Here is a 27,670-nt window from a genome sequence, read left to right on the forward strand (position 1 = left end):
GTCAGTAGTTTTGGCTCAAAGACGCAATTTTGGTGATTTGCAAATGTCACTTGTTTTGAAACAGCCCACTACATGTTGCTTTAAAAACTACTTTATCCATTCGTTAAGATGTGTGTATTCCAGTTATTGGTAACTTGAGTTTCCTCGTAGGACAGGGCCGTGGCAACACATCAGAGTTGGATGTTTCCATCATGAAACCTGATGTTTAACTCCCACATTTAACAACAAGGAGACACAGGCCTGAGCTCCCCTGAAGTTCTTCACTGCTTGCGGCTTTAATTAATTTTATACTTCATGTGATTCATATTCCTCCCATCAGATTCAATGAAACATATCCATCACCCACACAGGCTTCTCAAATTTAATTTAGATTTCATAACTGCAATGCTGAATACATAATTTACACAGGCCAATGCTTTCATGGAGCCAGACCCATTTCCGTTCTCATATTCAACTCACTCACACAAAGGCAGAAACAGCAGCACAGGTTCCATGATCTTTAATAAAAGGCACATGTACAGCCATAGTGAGATGAGTGAGTCCACTGGCATAGAGACAAAGCATTTAAACACAGAAATACAGGACACAGAGGTCAGGAGGAGAGAGCTCTATCTGCCTTACGGAAGGGTCTATGTAAGTAGCATCTTGTTTTCGTTCAAGTAAGTCTAATGCTAATATGTCTCTATGGTAAGATAAAACCTCCTTGGTGCCATCCCTGCATTTACACACACACACACACACACACACACACACACACACACACACACACACACACACACACACACACACACACACACACACACACACACACACACACACACACACACACACACACACACACACACACACACACACACACACACACACACCATCAAGCATACAACAAATTTCTGATCCTCAAAAGAAGTAATCAGGAGAGGGCTGTCGAAGTCCAGTCAGCCTGATTTTATTGATTAGTTATTGAACAGTTTGGGTTGGTAAATAGTCATGAAAGGGGGTCCCCGGGGCAGGAAAATGGCTAGAAGAGCTGCTGCTTGCTTTTCTCATTAAACGCAGAGGCAACACTGCCCCTTGAATCCAAGCTGTACTCTTATATTAAAATACTAAGTGGCCCCATGTGTGTGGGTCAATCACTTTGTGGTTATTTGAATAAGTTACAAAAAAAAAATCACAGTTATTTTGAGAAGCATTTAAGCTAGATTTGATGAAAATTATTAAAGCAATTAAAAAAATTATAGCAAAGCAAACAAAGATTAAAATAAAGGGACAATGCCCTATGACAACAAAGTGAGCTAAAATACTCAAATTAAGGTGTTAGAAATGCAAATCCCACAACATTTTTTTTCCAAGTGATTTAAATTATTAAGTCATTTTAGAGTAACTCAATTACCAAAACAAAAATTCTGAGATTTTGGGGTCCCAGAGGGACTAGAGGGGGTCCGGCCTTGCTAGTAATGTTTTCTATGACAGCACTGTTGTTCTCCAGGACCTCATCTGTTAACACACGTTCACAGTAACACACAGGCAGCAAGTCGCGCTTTAAAAAGCCAAATAAAAAGCAAAACATTAATCGGGGTAAAGAGAAATAAAATGTTATTAGTGTTGAAAGTTAAATGTAACCACAGCTGGAGGAATAAAGTGGAGAACTAAAATATGCATGCAGTCAGGCCTTCTCTCCTCTTGATGAAAAGCAGAAGTGGTGGAGACATGGTGCGATGCTGCCTTTCATCAGCTCTGGCAAAAAAAAAAAAGAACAAAAAAAGAAAACCCAACAAACCCTGAAACTAAATGTTTGGGTTTTTTATGTTAGACTTTTCCCCAAAAACAAAAGGACACTGTCGAGGAAATTCAGGCATCAAGTGTGTAGAAAGAGGGAGAAACACAAATTCCAGCCCTTCGTCTGCTTCCACGTGACCAGACAGCTCAGCATTTTCACATTATCACGCGTTTTCAGGATGTCCGAACATGCGAGCCGAGTTTGGTCATGTGAGGCTTCGCCACTAACCCCCTTTGTCTCTAAAACACACAAACATGCACACAAAAGACACACCCAGCAAACCCTGCTTTGGTTGGCAAGTGTGTGTGTGTGCGTGCACTACCTTTGGCTGAGAGTGTCAGGAAGTAAATCATCATCCACAAACCATAGGTACGTACTAGCCATCTGGCACCTGGCACCCACCCACTCCTACCCGCCCTAATCCAACACTGCCAAAGGTTTCACCCCACTCCACCATCCCATATAAAAGACCCCCCCTGATCACAACTCCATAGCAACTCACAGCTTTCCCAGGGGAGGGGTCTTCACTACCTTGTAAAAAGAGGTAAGTGTAATTAGTGGCGTGTGTGTGTGTGTGTGCGTGCATGTGTTTGTGTGTGTATAGATGTTGAGAGGTATCAATGGTTCAGTGGTGTCTCTCTTTAATCTTCCCATCCTCTCTTTGACCCTTGCCTTGAATCACAAAGCGTCTTTTTCTTCACGGTTTCCATCCTTCCTCTCCTCCTCCTCTTCCTTGTTTCACAGTCTTTATTTTTGGACCTGGAAGATGAACAGGCGCAGGTTGATGTTTTTGGCTGCAAGCAGTTTGTTGCACTCCACCGAGTCGGAGATGGGCAGAGGGACATAGTCAGTCTCGTTGGTATCGTTGCTGAAGGAGTGGTGGTAGATGACCGGCTTGATCCGCACGTCATCGTACGGCCCTTTCAAAAGCAGGAAAGAGCACTCCAGGGCAGAATTCACCTGTCAACACGCAAACAAAAATACACACATTATATATATATATATATATATATATATATATATATATATATATATATGTATATGAACTATCAATGGTATTTTATAGTCTTATTCTATTCTATTGTATTTTATCTAACCTCTCTATTTTTTTAATAGGTATGAGGGTATGTTCATGTTTATTTGTGTTAAATATAAACATGTTTAGGTATTTGTAACAATAGTGACTTTATGATCATGTAGATTTGATGGAAAAGGATAGAAAAAGATGGGGGGGGGGGGGGGGGGGGGGGGGGATCAAGCACTCTGAGTTGCATTTTTTGCGTGATAAAGTGCTCTGTAGATAAAGTTTATTCATATAAAGGCTGAACTCAGTTAGGTCTCAGATACACCAGATGAAACCATAAAGAAAAAAAAAAAATCTTTTATTATGACCATTTCAGGGCTCATTTCAGAACTTCTAACCATTTCTCAGCATATCATTTAATGTGGAAGGAAGACACCAACAATTCTAAATAGCACTACTAATGGATGGATCTATCCCCCTGTGCTCTTCTGGGGGTTCTGGCAGAGAAAGAAGCATGCAAGCCACTTCTTGTTTCAGTCTCAGGTGGCCTACACTACAAGGAGTGTGAAATAACCAAGTGTGAGCCCGAGGGAGACTCTGCTGCTTGGATCAGATTAATAGACTCACCCACCTCTCCAGTCTTGCTTTTCTTTGTGTAACAAAATCTTCCAAATCAGCAATGTACTACTATTCCTCCATTATTTTGCTGCACACACCTTCAGTTTTTCCAAAACTCATCAGCAAATGTGTGTACACAATATGTAGCAACTTTTTTCCATGAACTGACCCAACAGATATCTGTGGAGTCCATTTTAGTCCATATTCCCTCTTCAAACTTTACCATTAACACCAGACCTGGTAAGTAGTGGAGTATTATGTAGCCTCAAGTTTAAGGAGTCATGCGGAAACTTAGAAATAAACATGGACAAATAGAGAAGTGAATGTACCTTGCTCTTGAGGATGAGCTGAAAAGAAAGAGTGCGCTTGCAGGAGAGATTGGGGTTGCGCTCAGAGTCATTAACGCGAGCCTTCAGCACCCACGTCTGGTTGAGAACAGTGAAACGTGGGGTTTCATAGTACAGACGAGTGATGAAGTCATCAGTGCGGTACGGTCTGAACTGCACCTCTGAATGGACACACATTGGAAGGCAAATTAGAAAGAGGCAGAAAGGCTTTGAAGAAGAGGGGAAAAGGGCAATTATGTAGTAAAGTGACCAGATTCTCCAGTATAAGAAAGGCGTTACATCATGGCATTTCTGCTAAAGTGTACAGACAGGCGAGTCACACTCTCTCTGGACATTTGTACCTGTAAACCCAATCTTCTCATAGCAGAGCAAGCTAAAGATGCTGTTGTAGAGCTGTGTGTCTCTGCGGTGGCTCTGGTCCATCTCTCCCAGTATTCCCATCAGCTCTGTACCAGTCTTAGTTGGATGAGAGCACTCACTCTCATGTGCTGGCAGCTCATGAAACGGACCTTGCCAGGGGCAGCCGATCCTCTTGTACTTGCACTGTGTCACCCTGGCAACATAATGACAGGAGGGAGTTAAAGACAAAAGGAAGCGCAGGCATGGCATCATATAAATTACAATCCTTACAGAGGTGCTTCGTGATGAATATGTAATACTTGCAGTGAGTGGAAGCTAATATCAAAGGTACTAATTAATCCAGGATGTGAGCTGCGACAAATTAATGCTATACAGAGATAGGGGCCCACTGAGGGCCAACCTCAGCATATAAAATGGCATAAATTCATATCAATTACATCTTAGACAGAGGTGCTTTCACTGAATTCTTGTTACTTTCTTAAGGTGAAGTGAGGGATGAATAATATGAAAAGTAACAGCCTCTGCAATTAGGTTAAGTCAATTACAAGACAAAGTTTTGAGCTATTCCTAATTTCTTTACATACATACGCTGCCAGAAAAATGTGCAGCAATTTCTTGAAACATGTACCAAATAAATGGAAATACAATATATAAATACAAAAAACCCATTTAGACAAGCTTTCTAAAACCATACTGATTGTTCACAAATCCCAAATTGGTTTAGGCCCCGAATACATCTGTTTGTGTTGTGTTGTGCTATGTTGTTATGTTATGTACGATAATGTTTTTAATGTTTGAAGTGGAATTGTTTTATACATGAAATATGGTATACAACTAAACTTGCCTTGTCCTGTACTTTCTTTAACTAATCTTTAAAGGGGTCCTATTATGATATTTCAAGTTTTCTGAGCTTTCTACAGTGTTACAGTGTTGAATCCTTATCAGACGTGAACGGCACTGTTTTTTATCACCTAAACGCATGTTTGAGTTTGAGTTCCAGCACGCTCTCCGTTCGGTTTCCATGGCGACAAAAAACACGTCGTTTCAGAGAGTTTTTTCTACTTGGAAATCCTTGTGACGTCCCGGGGAATAAGGTTCGGTGATTGGTTACCTTCTACTGGTTAACTAGGGCATGTACAAATACATCAGGCGGGTGGAAAATGTCAGATAAAGTTATTTTGAACGATGGCTGGTGAGTTTACCAAAGAGAGACATCCTGCTGCATTTGTTGCTGTGGGTTGCTGTTTTCCACTTTGTTTTCAGGGTCTGATTCAGGTTCCAACATGTAGGACTGTATGCAATGTGTTAACATTGTATTTTTTTATTTATTTTTATTGAGTTCATATGAGCCTAATCCTTCTGTTTATGAGATGTTACAATGACGGCGAAAGCAGGTGCGGTGCACGCTTCAGATGTAGTACAGTGGCGGGAGGCGGGGCTTAATGCGGAAGAGTCTCAATCCACTCGTTTTGCCCACAGGCTGATCTGACAGCCTATGGAGAGGGTCGGTCTGAAGTAAATAAAGCGATTTGTGACAATAACTCGATCAATCCCAGCCCTTCTGGTCTCAGAAATAAAAATAAATTAGCCTGAAATGCACAGAAGAGTTCCACTTTAAGAACAGTTCTCTACCTCATCAGAAATGGTTCCATTTCTGATGAGGCTTCACTAAACAGTTGATGGATTTCTCACCTTAAAATTCTGTGCTTTGGACTGGTTTTGATGGTAAACTAGTTTCTATTATTTGTATTCCTGGAGAGAGCTCAGAGAAGAGACAAGATGCAAAATGGTTGCTGTATCAGCCTTCGTAAGGGGACACCACAGCTGGAAAATCTGCCAACGTTCAGTAATAAAACTTTGAGCATCACTTTTAGTTACTAAACCCAATCACTTTTCATTTTTTCATATATATGTTCAGTTTCTTAACCCTATAAAACCAAACATATCAGATTTCATTAATAGTTTATGAGACATTTTACATCACTTTGTCTAAACTTTACTCAAAACCCTGTTGTACATAACATGATACTGGTCTCCTGGCCCCTGGTGGATACCAAGAAGCAGAAGATTACACTGCAATAATTTTGACCAAAGCCCTATTTGATCATTTAAATTTTAAATGGCAAAAAAACAAAATTGTTGTTTTTTTTTCCTTCAAATTTCATTAAAGGGCCAAATACGGACTTCAGATAAAAATAAATAAATAAATTTAAAAAAGGGCTTTTTCTACCCAGTTGTTCTGAGGTTGGGTTTTGAAGGGTTAAAATGTTTAAGGACAACATGCAAATGGCTAATTACTGCTTGGGCCCCAAAAACATTTTTTATGTCGATAAAAACAAATTATCTTTGTAATTTTTGAACATTTGAAACAATGTGAATGGCTACAGGTAAGAAATACTATTAAACATTGGTTCTTTGCAAAATTTTCTGTTATGTACGGATAAAATCCTTTTTATTGTGAAAATTAGATGCCTTTTTATGACTGAGTGATTTATATGCTTAACAAAAGCATTTATTTTACACTGGCCACATCCAAAGATTGAAATGAAAATGAATGGAAAAGCAGGCAAAGAAAAAAACCTGACAAGACCCACAGGAATTCTGGAGAACTGGAAAACACCATCTTTTTCTGGAATAAATGCAAGCCTGAAGTAAGGGGGCCATAATGTGGTAAAGTACAGAACTCACCAGTAGCATCTTACATCTTTAAAAAGGACTCAGAACAGAAATACCTGCAATTACGAATGTAATTACAGCACATAAAATACAGGGTTTATATTTGGATGGTGATTTTCCATATGGATGACTGCATGCCTAAAAAAAACCATCAACACCTCCTCACAGAGACCAGCAATGTTTTCTGTCTGACCTGACCAAGAAACACCAGGTGTCTACCATGGCTACTGTCATAGCAACAACAGCACAGGCACTGCTCTCCTAAGCGAGGTCATCTGTTGCCATAGAAACAACCCTGTAGGATTTCATTCGTGGCTTGAACATTACATATGAGTAATGCATGGTGTGTAATTACACTGGTAGTTTTTCTGTGTGTTAGTGTTAGTGTGTTAAAACTGGTAGTTAAAATAAACAGATATAAGTAATACGGTGATACTGTGGAACAATATGTATGCTGGTCTCTTCTACTCAGTCTTTAAGAGAGCCTGGATTTCACAGTTTGTAATGGTTTAAGTGGACCTTTACTAAACATTTACACAGAAAGAGGCTGGGACCAGTTTTGGTGACTGTTTTAATGCTATTTAAGTGTGTGATGTAAACCTGTCTTGGCACTCCTCCTTCTGGTGTCTCTCCAGACTGGAGCGGGGGAACTGTTTTAGGCAGAAGGTGCAGTCTGTCGGCAGCTCACTGACTGCCTTCTCAACCGCCAGGTTCCTGCAGCACAAGTTCTTGCTGATTTCACACCTAAACAAGCCCAGAAAACTGTGGATGATGTTTCAGTACAGATGCATGTCTAATATCTCTGGAATGTACAGTATGTTCAAACTGGTTTGTGATTGCTGCACAAGTAGTTTTCTAAATGAATTAGATAATTCAGTTTCTAATTTAGACAGAGAAGTATTCCTTCATTACTCAGTGTCAGTTTCAGAAGATATTTTAAAAGTGTAATACAATAAGTTATTTTTGCTTGTGATTTCATTTTTCCAAACAGAACCAAAAAAGGTGTTAGTACGAAGTGAAATGCCAAAAATTTGCGAACTTTTTAAGATTTTTTTCATTTGGATTTCAGCATGAATAATCTTGCACACAAGCCAAGCAAAATTAAGTGGATTACTCTGAACAAAACTACCTCAAATGGGAATTTTGTGAATTTTCCCCACATTTAATACACATTTACTTCAGGGTGTCCAGTTCTGGTTCTTGAGGGCCACAATTTTGCAGGTTTTCAATGTTTACCTAATGCAAAATACTTGACTCAAATTAATGAGTCATTGTGCATGCCACAGGCCATTGGATCCATTTCATTTGAGTCAGGTGTGTTGAAGCAGAGAAACATTTAAAAACATGTGTGCATTAAACCAAATTCAAACATGACCACCATCAGCACGTTTTAGATGTATGACAAGTTTAGAGTTGGGATCTGTGACACCCTGAAGATGACAGAGGACTTGGTGTACCTGCAGTTGGGACACGTGGCCTGTTCTTCTTTGAGACGTGAATCAGCCAGGAGGTGAATAAAACAGCCAGCACACATCAAGTGCCCGTTGGTACACTGTGGCAAGAAAAAAAAGAAAGGTTAGTTGAACAAAATTTAGTGAGAAAAGAAAGATATGCAAAATAAGAACAGTTGCAATTAAATTTGCAACCAAAAAAGTAGATTTAACTTTAAGAGCAAAGAACAAAATTATTTATTTTTACTGTCTGTTCTTAGCAATTTGTGTTTAAAAAATGTAAACAAATCTATAATCTGCTGACAGCAACACATACAAAACACAGAAATAAAAAAGACCAAATGGTTGAAATAACTACAAGTAGCATCACACCACAAGACACTAAAATGAGCAGAATAACTGATGACATCTGAGGTTGACAGGATTGATTTCAGCTCATGACTTTGTGTCTAAATCAGTTCAATGTAGTTTATCAGTTCATAAAGAAAAATGATTTTTGAATACATGTGAGATCTTTGAGCCATTAGGTGGCACTCCATGAGAAACAGTCATGCCACCATAATCAACACAGACACACTGGCTCAGGAGAAATTTGGAAAAGCATTTTTACTCAAAATAGACCACTGTTAAGCAGAAACTTAACCAGATACTTTTTGTAAGGATGAAGTCATACATCAACGCTGCAGAGAGACCATTGAGTTTTCTGGGCATCAGCTCATCTCAGATGGACAGAAAGAGAGTGGATGTGTTCTGGGGTCACATGTGTGCAAAGTCTAGTTGTTTTTTTTGTTGTTTTTGTTTTGGGGGGGGGGGGGGGGGGGGGGGCACAACAAATGTCCTGTTTCATCAAGCTGTTACCAGAACAAAGTGCATCATGCACTTTTTGTAATGTTATAGAAATGCATCAGTGTGACTGACACAAATGACTTGCACACGTGAGGAAACCCTTTCACATGCTGGGAAGAAAAGGTTCACATTGGAGTTACATGTGTCCTTCCTAAAGCCACGTCTTCAAATATGAATCTTGTTAAGAAAAAACACAAAAAAGTAGATTTTCTGGCAAACTTAAATTTGTTAGCAAAAACTTTTTGTTTTCATCCTCTAGATATGCTATGAATATGGAATAAAATCAAACTAAGAGGACTTTTTTCCCACCAAAATTATAATAGTGTCTATAAAATGTATTATATTATGGCAGAACATACAAGGGTTCCCATCATATCCAATTACTCTTGGTGTAAACAAAGGTTTAAACAGTCACCCATATTTTTTACTGGTTTAATCCAATCAATTGTCAAGGACAGGTGGAACTTATCCCAATTGGTACTAGGCAAGAGTCAGTACGGCCTGGACAGGTCACTGTAGGAGTTTCAAACAATTAAATAAATAAATAAATGATTCAGTTTTTCACTTGAAAAATCTTTCAAACTTCTTTGGAAATGTAGTTTGTAATGTACAAGTCAAATTTTTATACTTGCACCACTGACAAAGTTTGGCATATTTGGCTTTTAGTAGCACATCATAATGTAACTAAATTGCATACACAATTGCATAACTGTGATCCCCCCCAAATGTATAATGGCCAAGTTCTGTGCCTTGTCATAACAATTCACACCCATGTATGAACAGAATATTATATATATATAGAAAGAGAGAAAAAAAAGTAATTGTATTTACACTGTTAAGTGTTTAACATAAACATAGGAAGGCGTGTTCTGCATTTCTTTGTGAGGGGTATTACTGCTGACTTAAGTGAATGACTGATAATATGGTTACTTAATGCTGAAGAGGTCGCTTTGAGGACATTGGAGGAAATGTTATAGTGGGTTGAAAGAAGGGATAAGTTATTTTCATTCAGGTCAAGTTCACCTGTAGGGTTTGGGCTTGTCATTTTTTTATGTGGACAATGTGAAGGACAACTTATCCTATAGTACCGTAAACTTGAAGACCACCTGGTCTGGTTTTGTCTTTCAGCCTCAAGACCTAAATATGCTGTATGGACATATGCAAGCTGTGTTGGATCCGGTATCACTAAAAATAAATGGAGCCGGCCAATACATTCAACAGGTTGTCTCTTGTCTTTGGGGGTTGGGATACATGTGGAGCTTCTATTATGAGTTTCAGCTGTTTTGCTGAGGTTTGACAGTAAGATAAGGATTTTATGGGGGACATTGTGATTGACACCATGTTTACCTGATATACAGACGCCTTGGGCAAGTCTAGGCACACGGTGCAGCACAGCACTGAGTACAGTCTCTCCTCCAGCTTTCCTGACTCTCCCTCGGGTATTTTCACCCTCTTCTTTGGTGGCTCGTCTGGGTCCGGCTCGGGCCCCTCTCGTCGTATAGCAACATCCTCTTGCATAGCTGCTACCCCGGCGACAGCCTCCACCGCTGCCCCCACGGCCCCGACCCCCAGGCCGGCCGAGGAGGAGCCAGGGGCGGCCACAACGCCTACGTCTCTCTCTTCCAGTGAAGACATGGCGATGGCTGTCTAGAAGTGTATATTATGCCCCTGGCCTCGACCTGGCTGAATCCAAATATCAGCTTGTTAGCTCCGGGCTAGCTCGCGACCTGTCGAGCTAACGGTCAGCTGATAGTGAGCTAGCGTGAGCTAAGCTAACACTTCAGAAGCAGGTTGTCAGGAAGGAATGCAGGCAAACTTGCTATTAACGCAACCCTACATATAGGAACAGGAATTTTAAAAATCCAATTGTTGTGTAATAACGAAACCATGTGCTAGATTTAATAACTATCGGGTAGGTTAAATGTTGACTAATTGTGTAGACTTACAGTTAAGCTAGCAGACTATGTGGCTAGCTACGGTGACACAAACACAGCAGTCCTCTCCCTGAGCCCAGGCAGAACAAAAACAACTCGGCTCTCTCAGCTCTTGTTGCACTCTCGATGCCGTTAATCGCACTGACAGCAGTTTACAGCGGCGCCCCTGCTCGGCTGCTCCTCCGGTACCGGTTAACTGTCCACGAGACTCACAGGACGTGTCGGTGATTAAGGCTAGAGTTCTGCTGGGACTTGTCTCTCTGGCTACACAGCCATCTTTTTTTCCCTATTTTTTGTTGTTTTTTTCCAGTTGTTTTACAACTGTAGATAAATTTATGACTAGAAAAAAAAGGTTCTAGATTGTGGCTTATGATAGAAGCAGTAAGTTTAAAAGTAAATATTTTGCCTGTTTCTGGGGAGGGACACTAAGCGCCAGTAACTACTTGAGAGCAGCCGCGGACTGGCTGTCAGCGGAATGTTTTGTTGTGGCAGATGACTTGGGGTATTTAAAGAGTTTCAACCGCGCATGCGCACTCAGCACCTGCGGGTCCGTAAATGGCAGTGCCTGACTAAAATCTGATATGCGACAAATTTAGGCCGCTTCACCAAAAGATGTATATTTCTCTGAAGTGCTATTCAACAAAGTATTTTAGTCAAATGATTAAGTTCAAGTCAGACTTGAGGATTTTCTCTTCATAACATGTCACTACATTTCAGAGATACTCAAGCTTTTATTTGACATCTGTGGAAACTCTCTTCTATTCCTCCTCACCTCTCCTCACCCCTCCCCACCCCCTCTAGTTTTATTCATAAAGTACTGTATTTAAGTTACTATAAAATATTTTATTCTAATACAACACAGTATCTTCTAAACGACTGGTCCCTTGTTCACCCTCATTGTTCATTCATTACATTTATGTAAATGGTGTAAATAATCTTACATCTTTTTGCATGCACTGAGCATATTTCTCTAGAGAACTTAATGTACCTTTTTCTGATTTTACTTCCTCATTTCCGCTTAATTAACATCATAAATTGAGCTGTTTGTATTTTACATGGGTGTGGTAACTATTTTTGTATTTCTTTAACTTTAAAGCTTGTTTTGATTGCCCACATGTAATATCCATACATTACAACACTTTCACTAATATGTGGCAAAAAAGACTTCCAAACAACCTTGTCTCTGGTACACTGGTATTTTAACCACGCATTTTGAGTCTGTTGCTGTAGTCTCTTAAGGTGGGTTAGGTATAGGTAAATGATTCAGGCAGAAAATTTAGATGATCAAGACAAGCCTTAATTACCCTTGGTTAGTACAACTGATAGGTCATAAGCATTTAGCGGCTTTGTCATCCTATCGTTGTCCCAGATATGTGGCTTAGCAGCCACAAAGGCTGTGAGGGTTCAAGTGTTGACTGGATGGGGGGGTTGAGAGTGTGCTATGGGGCGGGTGGGGCAGGATGTCAGTGTCAGCTGTCCTCAATCGGGAGGGACAGAATTAACCACTCCCATTGGACAAAAAGATATGCCTTATTTGGTATGTGTGGAATGGCAAGAGAGAAATACCACCCTTAGATACGCACACATAGTTTTCCCAGTAGTTGCATGTGGTCACACTCTGTCTTCAGAGTTGTGCAATCCCCAGTATTAGGCATGAGCTCTTACAACACATTATTTTGCTTAACCATTGCCACAGATGGCCAGCACCACTGGAACTTCAAATCAGCAGTAGCTAGTTGCCAAAATAACCAGTTACAAAATATATTAAGTAAACACTATAATGGATGCTGTAAAATAATTGACAAAATGTAAAATGAAAAGTTATTTATGTAGATATTTTAGATCAGAATTCTATAACAAACAATCATTTATTCCACAGATATATCATCTACAAAAGAAAAATATAGTTTGCAGAGACAAATCAAATGTAAATTACTAAAAACTCCTAAATTTACTAAAACGTGTCTACAGGAATACCTGAATACTTGAATAAAGTGTGGTTCAGTACTTTCCAACACATCCTCCTTGTGTAAGGCTTTGGAAAACAGAGAACTCACTCATCACACATGATCTCATGATTAATTTCTGATTGTGAGACAAATTGATTATTCACATTTATGAGACATATCATCACTCAGACTCTGCTGGTCATTCAAGGACTCAGCTGCGAAGAAATGAGCTGTATTGTCCAGAACAATGAAAGGGACAAACCCCAATCTGATCACATAATCAGACAGTCCATTTCATCGTGATGTCAAGACATTGTGGATGGCTTGGAGATGGTGTTAACATCGTTCTCCTTATTTTGGCTTTCAGCCAAGTGTATTTGGGGTGTGGTCACTATGGGGTTGTTTATCGGGGAGTAAATGCTATGCTGAAGATGCACAGAGCGTCCCTCTGTAGTTTGATGTGTTTTTCTGATGAGAGATGGGGAATTTGGAGGTGACTGTTGGTTGTCATGTTTTGATTGTAGTTTAATCTGAGATGGAGACTCTGTTTGGGTTGTGGAGGAGTCAAGTTTAGTGAGATCAATGTGGTCTGAGTTTAACAGCTTGGGTCCTGGATCCTGTGTTTTTCGCACACTGTGCTGCTCTTCAGAGCTGGATTCTAGATTCTCTTGACCATGTGTGCTGTCTGAAGATGTCTGCTCTTTCTTCTTTTGAGATATTACATCAACTATGCTTGTTTCCTCTGACTGCTGCAGTGGTTGTTTGTGCTCATGTTGTCTTCTTGATGTGAGCATGTCATGTCTCTTCAGAGGGATTTCCCCCTTGTTGCAAAAGGGTTCCACTGATTTGTCTGTAAGTGATTCTACTGCATTTTTATGTGTTGGTCTCTGGACTTTCACTGGTTCTGCTCCCACTTCCACCATGCTTCTTCCAGGTTTGTCTGTGTGCACCCTCTGCCTGCAAGTTGAAGCCATAGTTGTCACCCACTGATGCAGGAGAGTCTGCTCTGCTGTTAGTCTCACTCTGGGATCTGGCTGAAGCAGAGATCTGACAAGGTTTTTAGCTTCTGCATATAAACACACACAGAAAAATCAGATTGGGTGTATATGTGTGGATATATATATATATATATATGTATGTATAAAAGACATTTGTGCCTGAACGAACATATGTGTATTTGTCTCACCATCTGAGATGGAGTCCCAGTAAGGCGATGGCAAGTGAAGCTGTGCTTGTTTTATGAGCTTGAAGAGCTCTTCCTGGTCTCGATCCCGACTTCGAAATGGAGGAAATCCACACAGAAGGATGTAAAGAATCACACCCAGAGCCCAAACATCCACAGCTACATCATAACCTGCTTGGTAAACCATGAGCAAATGTTTTCAGACTGGTGTAGTACTGGTTATTTACTGGTACAGAAATCAAAGAAATACCTCACCTGTCTCACAAAGGATCTCTGGGGCAACATATGTGGGTGTTCCACATATGGTGTAGACTGGTTCAGTTACAACCATGGCAAGACCAAAGTCTGCCAGCTTCAGCCGAGAGACACCAGAAGCAACTTCCTCTATCTGAGAGAAGTAACAAGGAAGACAGGCAGCCATGGAGTTCAGCTTTTACTTATGAAAATCAAAGCAATTCTAAGTGCATTTATATAGTTGGCACACACAGAGAGAGAAACTTTTCAAGATTTGAGGGTTTTTCAAGCTAGTGATCAGTCTTATTGAAAGAAAAACCAAAACAGTTGTACCTTTAATACTATAAATACATTAACATGGTATAATGATGATACAAGGTGACATCTTGTATTATCCAAGTCCAAATGGTGTGGAAAGTGCGCAGAAACTGAAATCAATTTAAACACGAACACAACCTGATCATCTCAAGTTAGTAAGTGTAGCTTTATGTGAGGCACAACTACACAAGATATTAAACGTAACCTGTAAAAGTAGGTGATAATAAAAGTACTTTTTCATGCTATTTTTTTCCCCATATATTAAAAATGCTTCATGTACACTGAAAAGAAATAGTCACCTGTCTTTGGAGCCCTATAGCTCTAATATACCAAGCAGCAGAAAGTTTTATATATGGATATATATATATACATATATATATATATATATATATATATATATATATATATATATATATATATATATATATATATATATATATATGTATATATATATATATATACATATATATACATATATATATATATACATATATATACATGTATATATACATATATATATATATATATATATATATACATATATATATACATATATATATATATATATATATATACATATATATACATGTATATATATATATACATATATATATATATATATATATATATATATATATATATATATATATATATATATATATATATAATGTACTTCTATTATCTATCATGATACCCACCAGTAAGTTCTCTGGTTTTAGGTCTCTGTGGACAATGCTCTTGCAGTGGATGTAACTCAGAGCTTCACTCACATCTGACACCATCAGTCCAGCTTCCACCTCTGAAAATTTCCCTCTTTCACTGATGGCTTCAAACAGATCTCCTCCACTCACCAGCTCCATTAGAAGGTAGGAGTGGGTGTGCGTATGGTGGTGTGTCAACAGCTGTACTATACGAGGGTGGTACAGACTACCCAGAAGGCTCAGCTCATTCTGCATCATGTGCTCTCGACCAATCAGCTTGGAGTGCTCAATGATCTTCACAGCAAGGATTTGGCCATTGTCACGACGGCGGCACTCTCGCACCACTGCAAAGTTCCCATCGCCAACCACACGTCCAAATTCATAGTAACGCTCAATGTCTGACAAGGTGACATCACTGCTGTGAGACTGGAGGCCAGAGGTGCCCCTCTTTTCTGTGTCTGTATGTGCTGCACCCACTTCTGGAGCTGCATTTTGAACTTGTAATTGTATAAGTCCCCTCTCCTTGATTGGCTGAGGAGATGGCGGGTTGATATGAACATCCAGATTTTTCACTTCCTGCTCTATGTCAGAGCTTCCTTTCTGTTTCCTTGACACAGGAGGAAGTGGGACCTTCCCTGATAGTGAATTTATCAGTTCTGGGCCTTTATGTTTAACTTTTCTCACTAAACAATTTTCACACAGCATGGGAGGGGGCATGTCTATATCTATAGGACCCTCCTCGTGTGTAAATGGACCAATAACTGAGGGCTGTCTCTCTCTGATTCCACCCCTCACATGCAGTCTCTGTAGGTTGTTGGGAGGGTGAGGAGGTTTCCTCCAGTTCTTTTTAGATGACTTCTGACAGTCAGGATTATAATTTTCTGATTGATGGATCTTGTCTGTTTTTTTAGATACGAGTGTATTGATATGATTCTTGACATGTGTATGTGTGTTTCTTTGCGTATCTTGATCGGTCCCAATGCTGTCTGTCCCCTCACTGTATCCGCTGTCAGCTTTGGCTGCTTTGTCTGGTGGTGGCTGGAGTTTCTTTTCCCAGGCCCTCAGTGCATTAGCACGGTAGTGTGAATGTTCTGGATACAGTTCTTCCAGAGCCTCCTGCACGCTGCTCAGCTCAGGACGTGCCTTACCAAGGGCTAGGAGGGCCGCTTCACCACGGAAGAAATCACACACACCCTTAATCTAAGTCACACAGACAAACAGTTGTTATTCAAAAAGCAGCAGTTTTGCATTCATGACTAAATACAAGAGTTCTCCAATTTTCTGGTGTTTTTCTATTTCCTCCACTTTGTTTTAATCCAGTCGTAGTTTGGCCTCACCTCTCGAGCATGCGTCGTGTACAGCCGTGTAACTCTTGCTCTGTGCCAGCGAGGAAACCCCAATGCCTCTGAGATATCAAATAGCAGCTGCTCAAAAGACACCACACCCCTGCGGTTCAACAGCACTGTCACCTTGTGAACATAAATGGAGAGACAAAAATCCAAGTTCTGGCATGATATTCATCCAGTGTAAATCCATACACTGATACGGAGAAAATGGATCTATGCTCTTAAACTGACCCTTAAGACATGATTGCAGACTGAGAGATGCAAATATCTTTAATGTTACTAGTACGCTAATTGTTGACCATAAGCAAGTAATAAGATTTTTTTGTTTGTTTATTTGTATGGACTAGTCAAATCTGAACAACAATCTTACTTCTCTAACTGTATTATAAGCGAGCGCCATTGTCTGAGTTAACCTCTCCTTTACAAGGGCTCCCTGTATATGGGGCAGCATGAAATACATGCAGTAGAGAAGATAGAGTTTGCCTGTGTTCTACCAAGCATTGGTAACTGGATTTGGGAACAGCAATGTCCACTTTGGACCCTCTTCTATTTTTTCTGATTAAAAAGTGTCTCATTTTCAAGTCATAAAAACAAAGAAAAAGCACTTACTTTTGCTGTTTTGTGGTTCAAAGTTTATTATGCATCCCAAAAACTCTATGAATGGTGTGTTGGTGCAGGGAAACATATTTAAATTGCATGGGACTGAAATGAATAACCCTGATCTTAGGGTTCACTTGTTTTGTGATCCTAATGGTGTTTCTAAGGTGAAGTTGATGCTACCCGTGAAATCTCCTGACTGATGAGTGATAGACGTGTCAGTTATTAAAATGGCTCATGGTTTCCTTTGAATTTTACTTGTCTAACTTCTATATTTATTGATTTTGGACAGCTCCTCACCAGACTCACCAGACATTACTTTCTTAGATTAAATGGACTGTTTTCCTCTGGTTTTCACTGAAAAGAATGTGTTTTTTAGGATAAGATGATGGATTACATTTTCTACTGAAACACTATGATTATGCATTTAGTCCTTGAAGTTGTGAAGATACTTCATTTATTGTATGTCATTTAAGATGGGAGGCAGAAAAAATTAGGCCTTCTGAAGAAGAGATTAAACCTGCAAATCTTAAATCAATTTCTGACAGGACAAACCCTAATTAAAGCAACAAAAAAAATCTCCTATCAGAACACATTCAAAAGATATTAATCAGGAGAGAAGGTGGATTTAATTTAAAGGGTAAATTTAATTACAAAACACCACAGGTACGTACAACAAGGAGAACTTTTTGTATGTCAATTTGCAGGGTTAAATTGTGGAATAGCTTAGAGGGGTCGCTCAGGGAATGGCCAAATATAACTCAGTTTAAAAAAATGTAAGTAATTATTTTTACGAGGTATATAAATGAAGAGGGTGTTTGATTATTACTGGGTGTTACTATTTAGTTTTGTTATCAAGGTACTTTTATGTTATCTTCAGTTAAGTATGTGTTAGTTACAATATTGTTGTTATTACTAAAGATAATGACATATATCATTAGAAACTATCGTGATATTGATAAGAAGATAAGAAATTGATTATTAATGGTTCATGAGGGGGGGGGGGGGGGGGGGATAATACAAGTTTTTACTTCCTCCCACTCCTTGTAAAAAGAAAATGTAGTTGTCTGGTATGTTTGCTTTATCTATAAATTACTAGTTTTGTCTGTTTAATACTGTATGACTGTTATTTGCCTTTTACATGTTCAAAATAAATTGTATTCAAATCAAATTCAAATGGTGCTTTTTGCAAAAATAGTAAACAACAAATTTACCTTTCGTAGTGTAGTTTGACACGGGCGTACAATAGTGACCAGGTGAGGCCGCTCTGCACTTTCTTCTGCATGGCGGGTGTGAAAGAGGGGGAAATTGGGAGGTGGAGGAAAAGGGAAGTGGGACCTGTACACATGTTCAGCAGGGTGTTGCTTGATGGATCTTGGCTGGGGTACCACATTAGGATGTTTCACCAAGGGAGCAGGAGCAGCTGAAGGAGAGACCGAAAGCAAGAGTTGAGAATGATGATATAACCCATGTTGTGGTTTTGTTCTAGACATGTGTGCAAAGGAAAACTCATGAGTAACACAACACCAGGCCCTCATCCTGTGTGACTGTGCGCGTGTGTGAAAGCAAATCCGGCTGATCAGATTTGAGCGTTTTCCATCACATAGAGTGTAAGGGCTATTTGAGATTCTTCAATCACCTTGGCCCCAGACTGAATTATTTAGGCTTCCTTAAGTCATGAAAACCCTGCACAAACACCCACCCTTACAAAAGCTTGCTTGACCTGGTTAGCGCTCAGCCGGATCTGCATGATTAATGAAGCATTAGAAACACCCCGTATCTTTGACGTTTCACTTTCTGGCACCAGGGGAGATGCAGAGACCTTATCTGTCCACTCAGCAGGGGTTTGTTGTTTTGTTTTGTTTCCAGACGTAAGCAGAAACACAAGACCATCACTACTGTGATCAGAGCCCCTTTTCAACAAGACACCACCAAACCACTGAGAGTGAACAACAATACTCACACACAAAAGGTTGAAAAGATCCCTGCCATGCAGTTTAAACATCTCATTAAAAGCCAGCTGTGGCCAGCCAAAGAAGATTAAATCAGGCTTTTCTCAGTGTGTGTGTGTGTGTGTTAGGACATGGATGTAGTTTCAGGATTCTATCCGTACTATTAGGATATGTCAAAAACTTGTAATATTTAACATTTGCCTGTGCTCATTTAGGGTTAAAATGTATTCTCAAATCAGGTTTTTACTTTAAGTCAGCAGCTCAACAGACAAATTTACGTTGTGATACCAAAACTTATTGCAATACCTTATAAATATGAAAATTGTAATTTCATAGTCAGCTGCCTTAAAACCATAGACGATATAAAAATAACACTTCAGCTTAAACCCCATTAAATCCGACAGATAACTCACCTGCCGGTTTCCATTTAGAGTTTCGCGCCGCTTCACATCCGTGCCGGACTTTCTGTGATGGCGTCATAACTTTAAAAATTATATAAAACTCTCAATACATCAACATGAGTATCTTTATTTCTATTGTTCTGATTTAAATAATCATGTAGCTATTTGCAGGTACTGACCCGCCGTCGGCTCTGCTTCCAGGGAAAGTAACAAGATGCGCTTTGAGATGGCCATGTAGTTTCAGCGGTTGCCATGGAGACAGGTCAAGCGTCTCAAGCGAAACTGATCGGAAGCTTTGTGAGGCTACTTTCAAAATAAAATATTTTAACCACCTCGATGAGGGAAATATTTTACGACAAAGTTGCAGGTGAACGAGTGAAAAGATGCAAACCCAGCTGTAAGCGGTGGCGAATCCAGGAACCCTTTAATGGCGTGGCAGGGATAAAAAAAAAAAAAAAAAAAAGAAGTTATTGTTGGGGGATCAAAATCATATCACTAACAAGGTCCAGCAGGATCATTGTTGACTTAAAGTTTTTGTGTGAAATATGGGGAGAAAAAAATCCCATCCCATCCCATCCCATCCCATGCCACCTTTACAAAAAAAAAAAAAAAGAAAGAAAAAAACTGATAAAAGAAATAACAGGCTACTAACAGTCACTGTCTTAACATCACTCCAGGTTGAAGCCCAGCGAATAAAAGTGCGTTTTTAAACGAGATTTTAAATTAACAATTGAAGTTGCTTGTCTAATGTGCTGCAGAAAGTTCACTCAACAGTTTGTAACACACACACACAAAGAAAAGCACAATTGCCTTTGAGTTTCCTGTGTTGCCATGGAGTCACTACAGGCAGTCTGATCAGCCTCGGGAAAGAGAAGGGATAAGGCCACATTGGGTCAGACAAATGAGAAAGAGCGTAGACATTAAAACATATTTTAAAAAATATATTAAATTAATTAGCAAATTAACAGGAAACCAGTGACGTGAGATTTGAACTGATGTGATATACACTTGCTTCACGCCTATGCCTGTTAAAGCCGGTTTGCTGCTTTTTTAAGCATTTGAAGTCTTACTTTGGCAAACTTCTGCCAAAAGTGAGATGTTATATTGCAAACAGAATGTAATAAAACCATGAATTGTTTGAGTTTCAACATGAAGCTTGGATAGAACATGTTTTATTTCGACACGTGGAAAAAGGAAGGATTTCAATGGAGAGTTTATCGTTTATTTAGCTTTAGCGCAGCATCAATTTCCACACCAAAGCCTGTCACACAGCCCATGGGGAGCAAGCAAAAAAAAGAAGGCACCGAATGAGGTAAAACATTCCAATCTTGCACAGAAACTCCATTCAAAAAAGTATGACTGAAACCATTGGAGGGCTGAGCTTGTGACGCCCGGTCATTGATCTAGTCTTGAAAGAAATAATCTGGTGGTCCACAGAACAAAAGCCGCTATCAAGTGTAAACGTGTAAACAAAACAGTCACCAGAATCCGCTACAAGGCTAAAGATGTAATTGGATCCTATTAACAGGCCAGAATCAGTGCTGTGGTTATACATACATCTGTGTATTTTGTCTTTAAAACAACGACAGGAGGTATTTGTTCCACTCCAAAGAGCCAGTGTTATGTATGTGTATAAGTAATTAATGAAATATGGATGGACATAGGACTGTGGTGGAGGGATTTTATGGTTTGATAGATCATCCTGAAAAACAAGATACACAGATTTATATTTTATGAAAATATTGACCTTTATTTTACATGTCACTTTATCAAACTGCTGAAAGTGAAAAAGAACATGTTAGTGACAACAATCAAAACATGAACTAAAACATCTAAAAACAAGATAGATTAAAAGCAGCTAGTAAAAACAATAAATTATAATATAGTCAGTGAAAAAACGCAGTAGTTTATTTTGGTTTCTCTTGAAACTTCTAAATGCTACTGAAATGCATACAATTGTGATATAATATTGGTGCGAACTTTTTATATTTACCATTAATTCTCCCATAAAACCATAAATATCTCTAATTCTTTTTCCGAAAGTAGATGAACAAATCTAGAAATGGCCAATTATAGACAATGCAACATAGTTGGGTATTGTTTTTCAAATGGATAAAACCAGGGCATGTGAATTGTAGGAATGCCAAGCCCCTGATCTTTAATATTTTTTATATAGTCTGAAACTTTGCACATGCACTTTGGCTTTAGAATTTTTAAATTATATATATATATATATATATATATATATATATATATATATATATATATATATATATATATATATATATATATATATTAGATTTTTTTTAAATGGTTTTTTCAAATCCTTTTATTAAAAGAAAGAAAGAGTACTGAGAACTTAACTTCTCTACTGTTGCTGGTTTCTTAAGGGAGGCAAGAACTGCTCACACAAAAACCTTTTATAACTCAAATAATGGAGGAATGATTGGTGAAAAAATCACACTGACAGTGGTGGAGAGGGCCAGCAAGGCTCTGGGTTGGTTACCATAGTTTCACTGATGGAATCTAATCTTTGAGACACACAGAAACAGACACACAAGCATCGCACATTGCATGTCTGGCTGATCTTTTAATACACTTATCCCCTTTGGCTTTGTCGCTAGGGATACTGTTGAAATTGTATCAAAAAGCATAATCTTCTGTTCCGGCTCCTTGTCCTGGATTCACTACACAAGAGTGTTTTCTCCAACTGAAAAAAGAGGTGTTCGGTCATGTTTAGTTACATTTCACACACCGTTTTTTTCCTTTCTTCTTCAGAACCAATTTGGTATTTATAATTCAATCAAAATATAGGATCAATTTAATCAATAACCAGTAAGTGACTATTTTTGATCACTTGGTTTTCTTACATATTTAGTATGAAACTTTTTTTGTTTTGTTTGTTAATGTAACAACAGAATGAAGGTCTTGGTACATACCAGAAGGACAATTTTAGGTTAAAATATCTAATTTCAAGGTATTTCTTTGAGTGTCCTATAAAGGGTTAAGGATTCTACTAGCGATGATGATTTATGACAGCTTTATCCTTAACAACCAGTAGGGGGCAAATACAAGTGGCGTGCATTACCTGTTTCTGACCAGTAGAGGGGGCATGTGTACCATGTTGCGTGAAGTGAGTAGTTGAACCTCGGCAAAGGGCCTCTTGGTTCCCTGAAGGTAGAATCAATCTAGAAAGTTTAAAAATATTTTAGTGTCATATAGAAATGTGATAAAGCCTCAACTATGCATAAAATTCAGATCTCAAAGAGGGAGGAAAACACTGACCCAGATAGGGTTTAATAGGGTTTAATATGAGGAAACCCTATCTGGGTTTCCTCATATTAAACCTGTTTCCTCATATTAAACCTGTTGCTGGCTCACTAGAGGATTTGCAGAGCAAATCTTTGAATGAAATCTTAAACCTATCTGCAGGGGTAGCATGAAACCCACACATACACACACACACAAGTGCAGCACAAGCACCTGTGCACAAGCTTCTACCTGGTTTGATCAGTAATAATTACACAATGCACACAGAAATATGGACAGAAATCTTGACCAGTTAAATGCTGTAAATTTGACCATTTTCTATACCATCCTTATCTTATTTTATGCAGCTTTTACATATGAACTAAAATTATGTCATTGATAGTAGCTGACAAAACAAAAAATAAATGCATGTTTAAAGATGTAGCAATAATTGGAGGACTCATGATGCTGTGCAATCATCAACACCCTTTTTGATGTCATTAAATTTGGGTTGTTACTGAAGCTTCATTGGGCAGTGAGTGTGAGAATGAGAGCGACAAGTGCAGCCAGGGGAGCTTGGTGAGATGCTTGCAAAATGAACAAAATACTGTTGGAGAGGGAAGTTGCAATAACCAGATGTTTATCCACTTGTATTACTCATGCAGTTGCCCATAGGTGCACAGGAAAGCTCTGAGAAATCTGGAAGAAATATGAACATTCCTGAGTTTATGGCTTTCCTGCTCTTCCTTTGGGTCCTGTGGGAATCAGTCCTCTTCAGCAGCCCTGATACATTACAGCCTTTGGACCAGTGTCATACAACACACACACACACACCTCCTGGGGTAAAGTCCTGTCGTGTGATGGCCAAACAAGCTGTGCAAGGTTTACCTGGGCTATATAGGGACTAATAATCATACTGTATCTAAGGTCAATAACCTCAGTAACAATCCAGCCAGAAAGAAAGTTGATTTTTTATCATGTACACTCATATCAAACAAGATCACGTACACAGAAATACAGGTGAATTATTTTATCACCCACTTATAAGTTATGGCCCATGTGATTGCTTATCCAAAGATTATGCTATAATGTCTTTGTTCAAGGCTGGATGGTGTTTATGAAGCACTCATGGTTTCACACAAAGAAACTAAAGCTCACACCATGCCTGTCTAAACTTTGATGGAGATGGGCATGTGCAGGCATCCAGAGAAAATCCATTTTAATTTGAATTATGACTGAACTGGCATCCCAGAGCACTATATCCTAGGATTGCCAAAAGATCAAACACACACCCATACATGTTGAAACACATTTGTGCTGCTACTGACAGCCTGGGAACATGTTCCCATTTTCTTTTAGTGGGAAAGAGTGGGCTCAAATTCTGCCATTCCATTCATGCTATTCCTATTTTTAGCACTTATAACCAAAACAAGGATGAAATCTATCTATCTATCTATCTATCTATCTATCTATCTATCTATCTATCTATCTATCTATCTATCTATCTATCTATCTATCTATCTATCTATCTATCTATCTATCTATCTATCTATCTATCTATCTATCTATAGATTTACAATTTGTTTTAAAAAAAAGAAAACTACAGTAAGAAGAGAAGCCAGCACTAAACGGCTTCAACCTTTCACCTCCTCCCTCCCTTCTTTTTCCATCTGTCCCTCTGACACCTGTTTATGTCAAGACTAAAACTCATGCACGCTACAGATTTGTTCCATCACACACACATGTGCTAGTTTGAACATATTTGCATAGACAGAAGCATAGGGAGACCAGTGGAGGACAAGAGCAGTGGGACAGGGTGTGTAACATGGCGTGATGTAAGAGTTCTCATTATCGACCTTCCCCCCAGTTCCCGTCTTGTGTGTGAGTGTGTGTTTGCTTTTCCATCAGAGTGAAGACACCAAACAGTTGTTTGGTTTTTTTTTTAACCTACCCCGTGGAAGTCCTTTCACCATGAGGACAAACATTAAAGTCCCTATAAATCCAGACCACTTTCCCGGGTTAGGCTGGGATTGGAGGATTGTGGAATAAAATCATGTTCAGGTTGAAATTAGTTATTCAGTTGTGATTGAACAAGTTAAGTTAAGTTAAGTTAAGTTAAGTTAAGTTAAGTTAAGTTAAGTTAAGTTAAGTTAAGTTAAGTTAAGTTAAGTTAAGTTAAGTTAAGTTAAGTTAAGTTAATGCTTTAGGTCAGTCAGTGTCCTCACAAGTGCATAGGAACAAATATGTGCCAGCAATTTGTTTCTTACTTCTGAGAACTTTGTATTGCAGAGCCCATGTAGATTTGGTACATACATGAGCCCTGGGGGATCCAGTCACAAGTGGCCCGCAATATGTATACATCTGCTATTACAATATGTCCCCTCATGTAAAAAATGTCCACTTGTGGTTGAAGTTCATGAATTTTCACATGCCTGGTGCTTGTTCCAGTTCCCAATGCAGCCCTCTAATGTGAAATTACAATATTTCTAAAAAAAACCCCAAAAAACTAAGGATACATTCAATAAACTACACTTGATCATTACTCAAACAATGGCACATTTCAGATTCAGTTGAATGACATCTGTTGTCAAACTGCTTTTAAACATTTTGATAAATCGACAGTTTCAGCAAAGCAATGTAGCAGATTCTTAACCCTTAAACTTTCACACTAACAAAAAGGCCAGAAAAAATGTTTATCTGTGTTTTTCTGTTTGTTTTGGTTGTAAATAAACAGAATAAAGTGGGGGTTTTTTAGCAAATGGTTGAGATGTTAAAAAGAAGAAGTTAATAATGATGTAACAAGGTGAAATGAGAGAAATAGTAGAAATTTGAAACATAGTTTTATAACAAACACTCAGTTTGGTTTTTCCATACCTAAACCAATTGGTAGAGATGGCCCAAGCGGGTTTATTTTCACAATTTTAAAAGAAATTCATAAAAGTCACTGCAAATTCATCTCTCCAAAATAGTAGACACTGACCTTAAATGGCTGATATGTCTTCAGTCCATCCTCATTCTGTTAACTCCACTTGGTGGAGGTCACTTGTGATCGGATCACCATCTTAGTACCAGATGGGATCAGATTTCTGCCTCTTTTAGATTTATGGTAACTAAAAAACAGGGTCTGTGCTTATGTCCCTAGAGCTGTCTTTGAGAGCAAGAGCTGGGTTTTGTATTTAAAGTTTGCAATACACAGATTCTCATAGCAGATCAAGATCTATTTTAAGATGCAGTAAATGGTCTCAGTTGATTATAATTTTATGAAAAGATATATATTTTTATACACATCTCTATGAATCTTTATGAAATAGCTCACAGTGTGGTAGTTGCCTCTGCATTTGCACATTTTAGAAGGTCGCCCTGCTTCACTGGACGATCAGGCTCTTCATATCAATAATACAAAACAATTGTAATGACATAACAGTAATACAAAATATGAATGGACTAAATATACAAAAAATACTACAAAGAGAACCAACCAAGCTACTTTTTTAACTTCTTGGTCAGGGCTTTTTATTTTCATAAAAAGAGACTGGTTTGTGCAAAATGGAAGAAAGGGATTTTCAAACATCAAAACAATTTTATGGATGCTTGAAGAAAATATTCAAAATTGTTTGATGAATGTCTATTCAAACTCAACAACATGCAGGCCTGCTCGCAGAATTACTGTGTCTGCATTGACATCTTTCCACCGTAAAGTCCTCTTCACATTCTCTGACATCTCCTTCAGCTATACTCCAGGAATATTTTCCCTCCCTGACACTGACCAGAGACTCATTCCAGTTTTGGTACCCTGGGGGGGGATGCAGATTTCTGTGTCCAGTCTCCATGTGGAATTCTCCCTGTCTTGACATGTGATATACAAAGTACCAGGATAATTTAAGTCAATACTCAAAACGCAGGTGTTCCTGTATCCTGACAGTAGTCTACATTGTACTGGCGTTTCAGCATGCAGCCGGTTAGGTACACTCAGCACAAACCTGAAAAAGCACTGCAACTAGCAAAATAAACTGCAGCTCGTAGTAATATACTGAGATATTTGCACAAATAAACCAATTAAACTGTTTATTATTATTATTATTATTATTATTATTATTATTATTATTATTATTATTATTATTATTATTATTATTATTATTATTATTATTATTTCACTTTAAAGGTATAACTTTACAACATTTGTAACTTTGGGACATGTTTTGTTGGGCCAAAGTTATTTGAAGGCTGGCTGTCATGCTCAAAATACTAAACTAGTTTTCCAGATAAAAAAAATCTCCAGTTAGAACTTGTGTCTTTCAGACAACACATTGTTAGTCTCATTGCCAACGTTACACTTTGGCTGAATTGGGTTATCAGTCTCACTGCACTCTCCTAATATAGCTGTTTGATTGTGCATCATTGCCCATAAAACATTAAAATGTGATTTTTGGCAATTACACTATGAGGCTAACAACATGAAAGGCTGTATGGAGTTTAATTTAACATAACATACATTTTTCTCCATTATGTTATAAAAACTTTAACGTTTCCTTTTGTTTTAAAGTTCAAACCTGCAGTGGACCAGAAAGCTACATATGACAGTCCAACTGAGTGGAGATAAAAGCATGAATAATTGTTTCTCCTGTCTGGAAGCAAGTTTAATTGCATAATTGTGAGAGCCTGCTTTAAAACTCCAATCCACTGCCAATACAAAGACAGATTCACCTG

The 27,670-nt window shown here is 38.6% G+C and overlaps 2 protein-coding genes across 2 annotated transcripts; both read right to left on the bottom strand.

Moving 5' to 3' along the window:
- Positions 1 to 445: 445 nt before the first annotated feature.
- zftraf1 (zinc finger TRAF-type containing 1) lies at positions 446 to 11,465 on the bottom strand. The gene is made up of 6 exons (XM_079258866.1): positions 10,447 to 11,465; positions 8,260 to 8,354; positions 7,403 to 7,546; positions 4,108 to 4,319; positions 3,749 to 3,927; positions 446 to 2,737 (listed from the first exon to the last, which is right to left on the bottom strand). Exons 1-6 carry the CDS (start codon positions 10,732 to 10,734, stop codon positions 2,525 to 2,527), a joined length of 1,131 nt encoding a protein of 376 aa, XP_079114992.1. The 5' UTR covers positions 10,735 to 11,465; the 3' UTR covers positions 446 to 2,524.
- A 7-nt stretch (positions 11,466 to 11,472) lies between these two features.
- On the bottom strand, positions 11,473 to 19,793 carry dclk3 (doublecortin-like kinase 3; the record flags this gene model as incomplete). Its single annotated transcript, XM_079258735.1, has 8 exons — positions 11,473 to 11,574; positions 13,897 to 14,048; positions 14,169 to 14,336; positions 14,421 to 14,553; positions 15,416 to 16,618; positions 16,756 to 16,887; positions 18,576 to 18,784; positions 19,727 to 19,793. 8 exons carry the CDS (start codon positions 19,791 to 19,793, stop codon positions 11,473 to 11,475), a joined length of 2,166 nt encoding a protein of 721 aa, XP_079114861.1.
- Positions 19,794 to 27,670: the final 7,877 nt, after the last annotated feature.

This window comes from Telmatherina bonti, assembly GCF_933228915.1.
Source record: "Telmatherina bonti genome assembly, chromosome: 19".
In the NCBI taxonomy this organism is placed as follows: domain Eukaryota; kingdom Metazoa; phylum Chordata; class Actinopteri; order Atheriniformes; family Telmatherinidae; genus Telmatherina; species Telmatherina bonti.

Bases quoted from the DNA above. Each gene is read 5' to 3' on its own strand.
- zftraf1 (XM_079258866.1), bottom strand. From the start codon at position 10,734: ATGTCTTCACTGGAAGAGAGAGACGTAGGCGTTGTGGCCGCCCCTGGC. The intron at 8,355-10,446 runs GTAAACATGGTG...TTCTTGCCACAG, and splicing joins CCAAGGCGTCTGTATATCAG to TGTACCAACGGGCACTTGAT. The intron at 2,738-3,748 runs GTACATTCACTT...GCGTGTTGACAG, and splicing joins AGCTCATCCTCAAGAGCAAG to GTGAATTCTGCCCTGGAGTG.